The sequence below is a fragment of the Lissotriton helveticus genome, chromosome 9 (genome assembly GCF_964261635.1).
Source record: "Lissotriton helveticus chromosome 9, aLisHel1.1, whole genome shotgun sequence".
NCBI classification, from domain to species: Eukaryota; Metazoa; Chordata; class Amphibia; order Caudata; family Salamandridae; genus Lissotriton; species Lissotriton helveticus.
In genome coordinates, this window is record NC_136070.1 from 263,554,104 (window position 1) to 263,569,903 (window position 15,800).

The 15,800-nt window shown below is 47.8% G+C and overlaps 1 protein-coding gene across 4 annotated transcripts in view; it reads left to right on the forward strand.

Moving 5' to 3' along the window:
* GPATCH2L (G-patch domain containing 2 like) overlaps positions 1 to 15,800 on the forward strand; it is a 297,460-nt gene that overhangs the window by 270,096 nt on the left and 11,564 nt on the right. For all 4 annotated transcript variants that reach the window (XM_078659937.1, XM_078659938.1, XM_078659940.1 and 1 more), the window contains exon 9: positions 3,653 to 3,771. In XM_078659937.1, coding sequence (XP_078516063.1) covers positions 3,653 to 3,771 — 119 coding nt within the window. The remainder of the gene's footprint in view (positions 1 to 3,652; positions 3,772 to 15,800) is intronic.

Below are 15,800 nucleotides of genomic sequence, written 5' to 3' on the forward strand. Positions count from 1 at the left end.
TTTGTTCAGGGTCCCCCAACCTCCTAATCAAACCACGCCCTCCTCTCCAAACTATCACGGTGCCCAACAGTTGCTCATTTTGTAGGAACCATCATTGCGATGATATACTGTGAGGCCCTGTGTCCTGGTACCCAATACCTGCTCTTGAGTAGGAACAATGCCTGCAGCAATACAGTAAGCCCTGGGATCGTGATAGCTCACATTTGCTCTCATTAAGGAACCATTATTTTGCTGATGCACTAACCGGTATATGGAATAAGAAGCTCCGATACATGGCACTGCTGGTAATATGGCTGACTAGGTGAATTCCCATTCACTCACAGGCTCTGATTAAGGGTGGAGAAGCCACCCTTACCCAGACTGACGATACACATTGTGTGTCCCTTGAGATCGAAACACACACTTGGTGTTGGCAAAGCCACAATGAGATGGAGCACCTTTAGTGGGCTTAAATCACCGTTTTTCTCACTGGGGAGAAAACAGCGTACCAAAAAAGGAGCAATGGCTGGGCAGCACAGGTTTTCGAAGTCATACAAAGGACTTTCATCCCATCAGGCACTAGGAATTCTCTTGCTTTTGACAGTCAAAATCCCAGGACAGATTTCACAATGTCAACAAGGTGTGTATCGACACTGATATATATTTTTTACATTTTGGGTGAAACTTCTTATTTGTACTTGACCAGGTCCGGAAATGTATCCATATGCCCTTCCTAAGCAATATGAGAACCTAATACTTAAACAGGCTAAGAATATTCCCGTCATTCTTCAACCAGGTTGAGGGCCTTCTTCAGGCAAGTCTTCTCCCGAGAGGGAATAAACCTCCCAGCAGGACATAAGCTTTCTCCAAGCACTCTACAAGCGTTCTTCCAGCCGCTCAAGAATCCTCTGCAGACTGGTCAGACCTTGCTTCAACGAGCCACTAGTTCTTCCTAAGGAACCTTACAATCTGTATGATATTATTGTAGTGATTCGGACAGAGAAATGTCCTGTCCCTGACCATGAGACCTATATAGGCATCATAGTTTTCTTAAGGAATTTATTATGACATGTCATGTGGTAGTGTAGTTCAAAGGTTGGTAATGGAATTAGAATATTCAGTGTTAGAATTTTTTCTCAGTCGTTGGGACAATGGGCTCGATCAGTGGTTGGTGCTGGTGCCCCCTTTTTTAGGTCTCGGCCTAGAGACGCGCGAAGCGCGTTCTCGGCAGAGAACTATTGTAATCATGTCAGCCGGCAAAAAGGAGACAAGAGCTGGGCACGCGCCCAGCATTCATAATGGGAGAGGGAGCGACAAGTGCAGGCCACGCGCGGATTCAGTCGCGCGCACACTCACGGCGCCAGCGTCCCCGCTGCGCGCCGATCACTGCTCTCTTCCTGGCCGGCATCGAGAAGTTTCGCAACGCAGTGAGGGCACTGAGAGGTAGGTGCTTGTACTGAGCTGGTGATCGCATCGCAGAGAGAAAGTGTCTGCGCAGAGCGGGTGCTAGCCAGAAGCGTCTGCCATCGCACGGAAAATGGGATTCCGTAGCGCGGTTTCCAACAGTGAGAAGTGAGTACAGACTTGTATTGTTTGTTACTGGCACTGATTCTATCGACCAGTGATGATCTCCCGGGTTGGCATCTGCCTCATGTTCATCGCCTTCATGTTTTGGAGCTGCATAAGTGTTTAAGGAACCTGCATGTCTAATCCAGACTTTATTCCTCCCCTTCTTTGCACGCTTCTGCCACCTTTTTAGGTCTCGTGGCCAAGCCAGCACCGCCCGCCGCCCAAGCCAGCCCCGCACGCCGCCCAAGCCAGCCACCCTTAATACACACAGAAATCAGACCGGTGGCAGGCAGCTCTAGCCGCAGCCAGGGGAAGCAGGCAGCTCTAGCCGCAGCCAGGGGAAGCAGGCAGCTCTGACGGCAGCCAGGGGAAGCAGGCAGCTCTGAAGGCAGCCAGGGGAAGCAGGCAGCTCTGACGGCAGCCAGGGGAAGCAGGCAGCTCTGACGGCAGCCAGGGGAAGCAGGCAGCTGACGGCAGCCAGGGGAAGCAGGCAGCTCTGACGGCAGCCAGGGGAAGCAGGCAGCTCTGACGGCAGCCAGGGGAAGCAGGCAGCTCTGACGGCAGCCAGGGGAAGCAGGCAGCTCTGACGGCAGCCAGGGGAAGCAGGCAGCTCTGACGGCAGCCAGGGGAAGCAGGCAGCTCTGACGGCAGCCAGGGGAAGCAGGCAGCTTTGACCGCAGCCAGGGGGAGCATGCAGATCTCACCGAAGCCAGGGAAAGCAGGCCAGGGGATGCAGGCAGCAGGGTGCCGTTTCCAGAGGAGGTGGCAAGGAGCTCGGGCTACTGGGAAGGTCTGGTACCAGGCATTAGGAGCTGCTGAGCAGGTTGTGGAGATCGAGACAGGCACAAGACGCGTTGGTAGCAGAGTGCGAGAAAAACTGTTCACAAAACTGATTCTATTTCTTTAAAGAAGCCATCTCCAGAGTGAGTGGGTAAATCAGAAATAAGCCAGTGTGGATGCAAGAATGTGATGCAAACAGTTTAACACAATTGTTACTTTGATTCTTATGTAACACTTTTTTTTTAATTTGAAGGAGAATTGTTATATGATATATAATGTGATGGCATAGTTCCCAGGTTGGACCTACAGTGTCAGAAATCATTTGTGGTTGTTGGAAAGAGATGATCGATCAATGGCAGTTGCTAGTGGCCTTTCTAATCCATAGCGCCTACTTTTTGTATTGCAGAATAAATCCAGCTTTAACCCCTTCAGCGCTAATGACAAGGGTAACTCGTCATGGACTTTCCATTGATTTCAATGGAAAGTCAATGGACCTCGCACACACCCCTTAGCAGCCAAGTGGTTAAATAAAGAGAAGAGGCTGAGAATCATTATAGAACTCCATATGTTTCCTCTAGACAAGCAGGCAGTCAAAAACACTTCTCTCTACAACTCGAGAGCCTTTTCTTGGCAGGCTGGTCAGTGCTCTTTTGGAGCAGACCCAGAGTGTAGACGTTGTTTCTATACATGCCTAGATATTATTTAGCAAGCCTCTCAATTTTGATCAAAATCTTTCTCAAGGCAAAGTAGGCAAGGTCTAAGCAGATCAAGGTCATCTTTGTGATGACTGAGAACCTAACCTCGCTTGGGTGAGACTGTCTCCAGGTGAATCAAAATACCAGTGTATTTTGTTCAAGGCCTTTTTCTAAGAAGGCTAATTAGCACCTGTAGGTTGTTGGTGCTGGATACAAAACCTAACCTTATTCAATTTTCACTTCTGCTTTTCTCTGGTGTGTCTTTGATTAGCATCAATGCTTGTAGGCTTTGTATTAATTAGAGTATCTGTTTTGGTTTTCTGAAATGGTAATTTTATAACAGAGGTAATATTAACATGTTTGACAGCATTGTAATCAAACAATAGTTCCTTTTTTAATATTTCTAAAATATGATGTTAAATTGGCCCTAACCCTTGTGGTGTGGAATGCCTTTGTCTATCCATTCAAAGAATGTCCCACTTTAGTCTGCTCTGTATTTCTATGCTAAGGATTGTCTTGCCTTGAAAATTGCTATACATATATAGCAGCAAATGCCCAGCTTTGAGGTCTTGGGGTAGTTCTGTGGTATGGTTTCTGAGAGTGCTTCATGGTTTACTCTTCTGTTACAGGCAGACAAACCTTCATCTTGGGCCTCCTTGCTCCAGGGACTTCAAGAGGAAGCGGAAACCAGCCGCCACTGTTGCAGCTGCTTCCCCAGCCACCTCCCCCACCAGCTCCACATCTACAGGTAATTAGGGAGCATAGTAGCCTTTCCTCTTCCTACCTCATCCCCCAGCATCTCCTTGCCACTCTGCTTCAAAACCTCCACACTTTTGTCACCCACCCACTTCTTCTATACCTATGCACAAATCCGTTTATTCCTGGCCTATCCTCTTCATCTTGAAATTCTCCACATCAACCTTCTGTCTTTTTCGTCCCATCATCTTTGCCTATTGTTTCCTGACTCTTTACTGTTTCTGCTTTGTAATCCCTCACCCAATCAGAAAAGGGGGTAGAGGGCACACTGGCCGATATACCGGCACACAATTTGCCCGAATGCATTGTTGTAGCTGCAGTGCATGATAACAAGCACTTAAGTTGAAAGCAATGCTTAATTTAAGCCTGTGGTTTCCGGTGATAATTGTTGGCACCAGCATTTATGACAGTCTGCCACATGGTGATGCTGTCTGCATAATTTTGGAATAAGCACGACAACAGTTGTTTAATAACTCTAAGTACCTTAGCAATGACTAACACCCACCGACCAAGCCATTGTTGCAGCTTTGGGTGGCCTAGAATAGTCTAAATTGTCAGACTTGTAGAAATGTCTTGGTTAGTAATTGTATTGGTATGGTTATTGGCAGGCTGCAGAGGCAATAGGTGGTGCCTCTTGACAAGCAAGGGCCAAGGCACTCACTTTTTTTTACTTGTACAAATTAAGCACTGGTTAAAAGTATTTTTGATACTTTGTTGGTGCAGCCAGGGCTGGGTATCTCTAGACGTGTTTCAGGATATTTGTTCTTCAGTAGAGAGTAACACCTTGAATTTGGGTGTGCTTGCAATGCTGCTCGTAGTATTCTAAGGTTTCTGCACCACTTCCAGAGCACAGATGCCTCCCCATGAGCTGATCAGTCCAATAACTCAAATGAGCCAATCACAAAAGTAGCTTTGGAACACACTCCCTGGCATACCAGCATACAATTGGCCCAGCTGCCTTGTAGTAAATACAGTGCATGATAACACAAACTTTAGTAGAATGTCTGAAGTATTCACCATTTTTTCTGCAGCCATGCTGGATGTCTCTGGAGACACATGTTTCAGGATATTTGTTCTTCTTTGGTTGATTGTAACACTCTAAGTTTGGGGGTGCCGGCAATTTTGCTGTGCCTGGGAGTGGTACAGAAACATTAGAAGACTGAGCACCATTGCCTGCACCCACAGGCCTGCGCTCAGGCCTATCACTGACTTTCAGGGCCTTAAACAGCCTTGTAGCCCTCAGCAGCAGGCTATAAGGCTATATTACGAATATTAAGTTTTGCCATTGGGTTACAAGTCAGCCCATCTAGAAGTTTTTACTCACAAATACGTTTTGTTGGTTAGTCTCAGTGCATGGTTGGGGAGCTCACATGGCTGATTCCTGGAACACCACATATTAAGGAAAACCTATACAAAGGAAAACATTTACTTGTAAGAGATGACATTTTCTACATTTCTTTTTGTTGGTTTAAAAAATAACCTTGCCAAATTAACAGTAAAGTGTATTTGGCTGAAAACACCACTATATGAAACCTCAAAAGAAATGAAACACTGTACCTTTATGGAATTCTAAGGCTTTCCATCATGCCCTGCATGATCAGTGAGGCAGTTCTGTTTTTCCAGGTCATTTGTGAAGGTTTCCCTTTTAAGGCTTATTTTGACTGAAAACCTGCGATTTACATTATTATTTTTTTTGCTTCAATCAACATTTTTCTTAAATAGCCATCTTTGTTTTATGAAATAAGTTCCTGTTGTTTTTTCCTGGGGTATTTCTCCTCACCTCTGGCTCTGGCATCACACTACTGCCTCTTTGTCAGATGCCCTTCTTGTGGAGGAAAAACGTCCTCGAAGACCGAACATGATGTGTCACCTGTCTTCTAACTCCATCACAAGGTGTAACATATGCTTAGAAATGCAGTATAGGCGTATGAGGACAGGGAAGGACTTTGCCAAAGAGCAAAGCAGAGAAAATACAGCTCTTGACTCTTGCAGTCTATTAGCCCCAGTGGAACAAGAGAGTGGACCTCACACCCCTGCTATGACCAGGGTTGACACCTCATCAGGGCTAGGTGGCCACTCTGAGAGTCGACTGCATTTGTACTCCCGGTCAATGTTGATGCGCGCAAAGTTGAGACATTCTTACTTGAGCTTGAGGCATTTTTTATTGAGATTGTCAGGCACCTATCCTCAGGCTCCAGTTGCATACTAACTGTACAGGTCCTTGTCGATATCAAGGGCATTGGAGTCCTTAAGAGATTCCCCTGTTAGCTCTGCAACACGAGAGGCCACATACCAACCTCTAGTGAGAGGATCAGGGCATGGAGGTGTATTTTGTACGTCTGTACAGCTGCAACCTTCTACCAAAGTGCGCTCACCTATCCTAGCAGAAGAGTACAACCTTCAGCAACCAGGATGCCGTGAGGGATCCTTTCCATCCAAAACAATGCTTCCTTGAGCCATGTCGCCTCCTGTGGTACCAACTGCAGTGGTGCCTCCTATTTCTCAAATTTTCTGCACTTCATTGCCTCAAAAACAGGATAAGAACAATCTGATAAACATTTTATCAGCAGTGTCATTCTTCAGAAGATAAAACTGCAAAGGAAAAAAAGAAAGCGGGTCACCATTCTTGTTGTTCAAGGAAAAGGGAATCGTCTATGTCACAAATATCTAGGCCAAATATCCCTCTAGTAGAGATTCCGCCTCATCTTTGAGTATGAGTGTGCTATCTGCCAGATCTCCAGAATACAGAGGATTGTATATGTGGATGATGTTGTCTTCTTCCCTAAGGTCACCAACATAACTGCAAGGAAGCTTAATATTTAGGCATCATCATCCATCTACAAAGCCTCAATTATGTTTGAAAGGTTGCTTCCAAAACCACAGGCTAGAGCAATGGTAGCCTTTTTACTTGGTCTTTTAGTATATACAATGTACACCTTCCTCACTGTGGCCGCCTTCACATCTGTGGTTAAATAACAGGCTAAGAAGCACAGGTCTTCTAAGTCGGATAAGTTATTTCTGAAGGAAACTCCTCCTCCTGATTCTTAACTTGCTTGCAGCTAAAAGATCATTAACGCTTCTTGCTCTTCCAGAAAAATGAAAGCAAACTGATGGATGCAGTCAGTAAGAAAGTCTGCACAAAATGGTCTACTGCACAGCATTATTGAGCCATTACACGCGAGCTATGGGATTCCCTGAAACATTTTTTGACAAGCTTCCCAGGGAGAATTGAGTGGTATTTATGGGATTCTAGGAGAGAGTGAGTGTGTCTGATAAAACCATCTGGGTGGCACATGATTCTGCTGATTTGATCGCTCAAAACATCTGCCATGGTTTGACCAATATATGATGTTACTTAGCAGGTATTTACTTCGAAGTTTTTACGTCGCAAATACCATTACGACGCATGATTTTAGTGTGCATGCTTTTACTTCGCAAATATATACAAATACATTAAAAGTGCTTTTACTTTGCAGTTATTTATTACGCATACCATTACAACGCGTTATTGGTGCTTTAAAACAAAAAAAATAATCGTAATAGTAACCTATCCCCTGGCACGCACCCTGAACCCTAAATATACCCCCTACACCCCAAAACCCCAATCCGTCCTGCCCCCTAAAATAACCCCTGTACCCTAAAACCTCCAATTCCCCAAAACCTAAGCACACCCTGAACCCTAAAAGTTCGAGGCATGTGGGCTGCTGAATTCATATCTAGAGCATAGATCGCCGCCTAGTGTGGGGTCCGGATGATTGCACATTGTTGTCCTGGAAGAGTCTTCGAAGTATCACGAGATAGGTTGCTCCTCCCCTGGACTACAGTGCGCATGGGCATCGACTCCATCCCCAGATTGTTTTTTTCCGCCATTGGGTTCGGATGTATATTCGTTATCTCCAGTTCGGAATCGATATAGACTTTTCTTAAGGCCTGAAGGCCTTTTCCTATACCGTCGGTATTGTTTTGCGCTCAATCCCAACTCTGTTCGGGCTCAGTTCCCGAGTTGGACATCCCGAGGAGTCGTGTGGCTCTTCGGTGCTCCAGGCCCGGTCAACGCGACACGACTTACGACGACACATCATGAAACGGAGCCCGTTCAAGAAATGTCCCGTGTGTGGATCGAAGTATCCCCACATCGACGTCCACCCAGTGTGCAACAAGTGCCTCTCGCCAGACCACGATGAAGCCAACTGTATGGCTTGTTCCCTGTATCGATCGAAGAAGACGATTCGACTTCGGCGCGTGGCGCGCCTGGAGGCCCAGCAGTCGGCCCCGGCACCGGTGGACATCTTCGAGAGAGAAGAAGCAGACGAACAAGAAGTTCATTTGCAGATTTCACCTCCAGCGGAGATCGACTACGACTACGACTACGACGCGGACGTCGAAGCGCTCGATGCAGAAGAAGTCGTCGACGAGGTAGTAGACGACAATGAGGCCTATGGGGCCATGGAAGATAGCTCAGGCGAAGAGCTATGCCCCGTTCGAACACTCACTAAGGCTCAGGTCGCGGGATCGCCACACGGCCTTACCCAAGACCTTGCACCCAGATCCACGGCCTCGCCTACGGGCCCGGCTACGGACACTTTTGCGGAGCCTCCGGTGGTCACATCGAAACCGAAAGTGAAACCCTCGGTGCCGACGAAACCGAAAGTGATGGAGACGCCGACGAAACAGAAGACGTCTGTCCCTCTAGCCGCCTCCTCGTCTTCCGATATGTCGGGGAAGCCGAAGCCGAAGAAGGCTGTCGACCCGGTGAAGTCGACCAAGGGCGTCGAGCCAAAGTCGGTCAAGGGCGTCGATCCAAAATCGATCAAGGGCGTCGAGCCGAAGACTGGGGCCCCAACCCCGGGTGTCAAGGCCGCCGACCCGAAGTCGTCGGCGTCAAAAGCCGTCGGCGCGCAAGGAAGACACAGCGCACCTAAGAAAGCTGCTCCTGTACCTCGGCCGGAGAAGGCCAAGACATCGACGCTCGAGTCTTCACACGCTGGTGGACCGAGGACGTCTGTCGGGTCGACGAAACCGTCCGCTTCCTTTACGAAGCAGGTGTCGGACTCACTGCAACGCATCAAGAACAAGGCTTCCGCGGTCGATCCGAAGGATGCTTCCACCCCGAAGCAAGCTGCCACAACGCCAAAGTCTTCGACGCCACTCCTGTTTACGTTGCCGCCGAAGGTGGCACCGAAGGCCTTCGCACCAAGGTCGGTCGCCAACGCGCCCGTGCAAGGGTCTGCAGGGTCGAAGCCTTCTGCAGGGTCGAAGCCTTCTCCGCAGCTTGAGAGCTTGAAGCATCGACAACCCTTGATGGAGGAGCAGTCGGAACACTTTATCGACGCCAACACCGGTAAACTTACCCTCTACAAGAGAAAAATCACGGCGACACAGCCTCTGGAGTCCTACACGATTCCTTTGAAGCGCAAGAAGCCTTCTACGGAGTCCCCGGTTCTGGTTGAGCCACTTGCTCCACAGACTACAAGAGTTGCTACATCCTCACCCACTTATTCAGATGTCGAGACTAGGGAAGGTGATGACGAAGAGTATAACTTTCCTGACAACACTGATCCTGAGGATCACCAGGACTCTTGGGCAGCTGCAGGGGACCCAGAAGATCCGCAAACTGCCCCGGACACTCACGTGTAGAATGTCAAAACATCTCCTACTGAGGATTCTGCGGCATTTAATGCTCTCATTGAGAGGGCGGCTAAAAACCACGACGTCCAGCTGCACGCTGACGCTGTTGACGTGGACTTCCTTTTTGATACCTTTTCCACGGCAGAAAAGACTGTCAAAACTCTCCCAATGTTGAAAGGGGTTCTCAAACATGCAGCAGACATCTTTAAAGAACCCACACGTGCCAGGGTGGTCAACCCTAGAATTGAAAAAAAATATAAGCCGGCACCTGGCGACCCTACCTACATCAGGGCCAGTTGCCATTGGACTCTCTGGTCGTTTCTAATGCCCGGAAGAGGGCGAATTCGCAAACCACTGGTGATGCTCCTCCCCCAGACAAGGAATCTAAAGTGCTGGAGGCATCAGGGAAGAGGGTGGCGGCTCAAGCAGCCAATATCTGGCGTATCTCCAACACTCAGGCACTCTTGGCCAGATATGACAGGGCGCACTATGGCACACTAGAGACCCTGTTACAACATCTACCCAATCAGTATAAAGAGGCGGCGGAAATGCTCATTCAGGAATCTCCGGTTTCAAGCCAGAGATACAAACCACCATCCTCAATCAGCCGGTCAACCCTGATAGGTTATTTGGTCCTGAGGTGGATACCACCCTGGAAAAAATAAAGAAGGATACCGAGACTGCAAAGTCCATGGGAGCTCTCCAGTCCCAACAGTTTTGGAGCAGTACTTTTCGTCGCTCAGGCAATAGAGGTGCTTCCAGAGGCCAGATGTCCCAGCAAATGCAATACACTAAAGGTGGGGCGCAGTCCTCTTACACCAAGCAGAGTAGAGGCGGCTATCAGGGCAACAGTGCCAAGGGCAGAGGCCGTGGAAATAACAACTCCCGTTCCTCCGCCACCACCAAACAGTGACGCCCTGCCACTGCCCCCGACCACACAACAGCTGTCGGGGGGAGACTCCAGCAGTTCCTGCCAGTCTGGAAATCCATCACCACAGACAGGTGGGTCAGGAAACTTATCCAGTTCGGTTATTGTCTGGAGTTAACATCCACTCCACCCACCATGCCACCAAAACACCGTCCTATGTCCACAGAGCATTTGCACTTATTGCAGCAGGAGGTACTTGTCATGCTGCAAAAAGGGGCAATCGAGCTTGTGCCGGTGGAAGAAGGCACAGGAGTGTATTCCCTGTACTTCTTAATCCCGAAGAAGGACGGGTCCCTCAGACCCATACTGGACCTCAGACCCCTAAACCAGTATATTCTCTCAGAACACTTTCACATGCTGACGCTGCAGCAAGTTCTTCCGTTGCTCAACCAAGGAGACTTCCTCGCAACCTTGGATCTCAAGGATGCATACTTTCACATTCCACTACATCCATCACACAGAAAATACCTCAGATTCACAATTCAGGGTCGGCATTATCATTTCAAGGTACTCCCTTTCGGAGTGACCACGGCGCCCAGGGTGTTCACAAAATGCCTAGCTACAGTGGCTGCGCACCTCAGGAGGCAGAACGTTCACGTTTACCCTTATCTGGACGACTGGCTTGTCCAAGCAAAGTCGGCCCAGCTGTGCGCCGCCAACATGTCCCACACCATTCACCTTCTTCACAGTCTGGGGTTGTCACTAAATTATCCCAAATCGCACCTTCAGCCAGCCCATGTGCGGAAGTATCTGGGCGCGACAATAAATACTCTGGCGGCCACGGCTCAGCCCAATTCTGTGAGGGTCAACAGCATTCAGTCGCTCATCCAGAAGTTCAGAGCGCAACACTCGCTCCCAGCAAGAGTGTTCATGCAGTTGATAGGCATGATGGCCTCCTGCATCTTCATAGTCCCTCACGCGAGGCTACATATGCGTCCGCTTCAGGAGTGCTTGGCACGTCAGTGGAATTAGGCTCACAGACAGTTAAAGGACCTAGTGTTGGTGACCGGTCGGGCATACAACTCTCTGCATTGATGGAATCCACACAACCTTTGCAAAGGCCGACCGTTCCAGGAGCCTGTGCCACAACTTATCCTGACGACGGACGCATCTCTCCAGGGATGGGGAGCTCATGTACTCCACTACACGGTGCAGGGACTATGGACGACGCAGCAACAATAGATGCACATCAACTACCTAGAACTGCTGGCAATCTTCATGGCGATGAAGGCATTCAAAGTACATCTGTGCAACAAAGTCGTGTTGATCCGGACGGACAACATGGCAGCCATGTACTACATTCAGAAGCAGGGAGGTACGCACTCTCCACAGTTGTCTCATCTGGCTCAGAGCCTGTGGAAGTGGGCCATTCAGAGGAACATCTTCCTCATGGCGGAACACCTCCCGGGCAAGGACAATCAGATGGCGGATCTGCTCAGCAGGTACAGCCACCAGATGCACGAGTGGGAGATGCATCCATCAGTACTCCACCCGTACTTCCAGCAGTGGGGTCATCCAGAGATAGACCTGTTTGCCACAAGGGAAAACGCAAAATGCCAACACTTTGCCGCCAGGTTCCCTCACCCACAGTCGCAGGGCAATGCGATATGGATGAACTGGTCAGGCAGATTTGCGTACGCTTTTCCCCCAGCACCTCTCATACCGCTGGTGGCACGAAAGCTAAAACAACACTCGATGACACTCATCCTGGTTGCTCCAACGTGGGCACGCCAACCATGGTACACCACATTTCTAGAACTCTCCGTGGTACCGCATCAAAGACTGCGCCTCATGCCCAGACTTTTGACGCAGAGCCATGGCGACATTCAGCACCCAGACCCGCAACAGCTCAACGATCTGGCTCCTGAAGTCTTAGAATTTGGCTACCTTAACTTACCTCCCGACTGCATGAATATCATACGGGAGGCAAGGAAGCCCACCACCAGAGCCTGCTATGCAGCAAAATGGAAGCAGTTTGTCATTTACTGTACGGAACACAACATCAACCCGCTAGATGCATCCACTCACAACATCATCTGTTATTTGTTACATCTTTACAAATGCAAGCTGGCATATGCTTCCATTCCATACACTTATCCGCCATAGCAGCTTACCTCCAAAACAGGCAGCATCTCTCCGTTTTCAGAGTGCCTGCCATTAAAGCCTTCCTAGAAGGACTGAAACGAGTCATCCCTCCCAGGACCCCGCCAGCTCCTGTATGGAACCTTAATGTGGTCCTCACCAGGCTGATGGGCCCACCTTTTGAGCCTCTGCATTCATGCGAGGTTCAGTTTTTAACATGGAAAGTGGCTTTTCTAATAGCCATTACGTCTCTGCGACATGTTAGTGAGCTCCAGGCGCTCACTGTACAAGAGCCATTCATACAAATTCACTCAAACAGGGTGGTGCTGCGCACTAACCCTAAATTTCTTCCTAAGGTGGTTTCACAGTTCCATGTCAATCAGACCATTGAACTGCCCGCGTTCTTTCAAAACCCAGAGACAGTAGCCGAAAGAATGCTCCACACTCTTGACGTCAAACGAGCTTTGATGTACTACATCGATAGAACCAAAGATTTTAGGAAGACACAACAACTCTTTGTTGCCTTTTCGGCCCAGCACAAAGGCAACCCCATTTCCAAAGCAGGTATAGCCAGGTGGATCGTTAAGTGTATTCAAATCTGCTATCACAAGGCTAAGCGCACTTTAACAGTCCCCCCCCCCAGAGCCCACTCCACCCGCAAGTTTGGGGCCTCCATGGCTTTCCTTGGTAATATCCCTTTGGAAGACATTTGTAGAGCAGCCACATGGTCTACACCACACACATTTACTAAACACTACTGTGTAGATGTGCACTCCAAGCAGCTGTAGGGCAGGCTGTTCTTAAGACACTTTTTCAAACGTCTGCAGCTGGCACAGGCGGCCGCCGTTAATGGAGGGACTGCTATTTATTCTATGCTATAGATATGAATTCAGCAGCCCACATGCCTCGAACTGAATATGCTACTTACCAGTATGCATCTGTTCTTGGCATGTAGGGCTGCTGACATTCATATCGCCCGCCCTCCTCCCCGGCGCCTGTAGCGGCTGCAGCATTCAAACTTACTCTTAGCATGGTCATCGCTCACACTGTTACTCCATCTTCGCCACAATGGCTAAAAACAATCTGGGGATGGAGTTGATGCCCATGCGCACTGTAGTCCAGGGGAGGAGCCACCTATCTCGTGATACTTCGAAGACTCTTCCAGGACAACAATGTGCAATCATCCGGACCCAACACTAGGCGGCGATCTATGCTATAGATCTGAATGTCAGCAGCTCTACATGCTAAGAACAGATGCATACTGGTAAGTAGCATATTCATTACCCCCTACACCCTAACCCACATTGAACCCTGAAATTACCCCAGCACCCCAAAACCTAAATGCACCCTGAACCCCATAAATACCCCAGCACCCCAAAACCTAAACCCAACACAGTAACTCCATTATAGGTAGCAAGTGCATGCTAAGTAATGGAACATGCGTAGTAAATGCATGCGTAGTAAATGCATGCTAATTTATGGCATCTGTGAACTAAAATATGCGTAGTAATGGTAATACGAAGTAATGACCGCATAGTAAAGGTAGAATACCGGTTAAAGCTAGCATCATTTACAACTGAAAGTCAACAAAAGATCTAGCTGTACATGCCTTTCTCTGGTTCCATTATCTTAGGCCCTCCAATATGCAGACAAGGCACTCCAAGGAATGAATACTGAAGCAGAAACATTGATGTTTTTTGTTCTGGAATACCAAAAGGATTTTCTCAGTCAGTTTAAAGGGTAGGGAGGAGGACAGAAGTAGCAAGAATAACAAGCATTGACAAAGCTAATAGGTCTGGCGTTGGCAGACAGCCTTTTGGTAATTCTTGTTGTTTTGTCATGGGTTTTGCACGGCTTTACTGTTTGGAAAGCTGCCGGTCCTTTCATCAATCTAAAAGAAAAAACATTGCGTAAGGGCAAAAAATGTTTCGATCTAAAAAAACTCACACATTAGCATAGTAATCTCTGGCACTGAAGGGAACTACTTTGTGTATGGATATGGTGCTTGTGAAATAACAGCATGACGTGACTCCTATTGAGGTCGACCAATAGCTGAAGTAGGCTGAAGCATTGCCCCTAAATTAACCTCGGGCGGAGAACTCCGCTCAACCAGCAGAGTTTTGCCTACTCCGCGCTCCGTTAAGAGCGTGGAGTTGAGGCAAAATGTCAACTCTGCGGCGAAGCAGAGTTAGCCTGCCCCTCCACCTCCTTAATTTAATTATTTTTTAAAAGGCACTTACCTGCTGTGGCGTCTACGGACTGACTCCTCCTTGCTGTGCTCTCTCTCTCCTCGTCCTCGCCGCCACATCCATGCAAATGCACAAGAAGTACAGCGTAGGGGTTTGGTGGATGAGTACGGCGAGGACGACTAGGAGGAGAGAGAGACCACGGCAAGGAGGAGCAGGCCAGAGAGACAACAGGAGGTAAGTGTCTTTTTAAAAATAATTAAATTAGGGACGGTGGAGCAGAGTTTTTCTCAAACTCCGTGGAACTCCACGTTTTGGCACTCCTCCACCCCCGCCCTGACTTACCATTAATGCATGCTGGAGTGGGTGGAAGAAAAATTTGAGTGGCACAAGCTAATGGATGAAGTCTGGCTGAAAACCCCCACAAGTAACTGTTATGCACATCATTTTAATAAAAATCAAAAGGTGTTTGCTAAAAAAAAGCCAATTGGTCTGGCCAGTATCTTGCATTAATAAAAAAGGCAAGAAAGAATAAAATAATGGAAGGAAGAAAGAATGCACAAAGCAAGAAAGAAAATGGGAAGGAAAGAAAGCAAAAAGTAAGGAAAAAAGAGAAAGGCGGAAGAGAAGAAAGGAAGAAAAAAGACTAGAAGGAAGGATGGACTAAGAAGGAAGGAAGTAGAAGGGAAAAAAACAAAGGAAAAACAAAAGTAGAAAGCAAGAAAGAAGGCAGGAAAAGGCAAGAAAAGGAAGGCAGGCACAGAAATCAAGGAAAGAAAGAAGAAAAACAGGAAGGAGAAAGAAAGATGGAAGAAGGAGAAAGATTAGGAAGAAAGCAAGAAAAGAAAAAAACACGGAAAGAAAGAAAATGAAAAACAGAATAAAAAAAGTAAAAAGGAAAGAAGGCAAGAAATATAGATCATTTTGTTTTTCGTGTGCCTCTGCATAGCAGAGGAGCCTCTGCTGCAACGGAACCTGTACTCTTAAATATTTTGAATTGCTGTAACCGAGCAGTGTGTATTAAGTTTCAAACTTCACCACAGTGAGTACTTTTTGATAGCTAAAGGATAAATAAAATGAAAAAGTGGAGATGTTCTTGAATGTTCTTTGCTGGAAGACTCAGTTCAGTGAAAGACATTTATACGAGAGTTTTAACAAACTTCACTATTTTTTTTAATTATTTTTTTGGGAAAACCT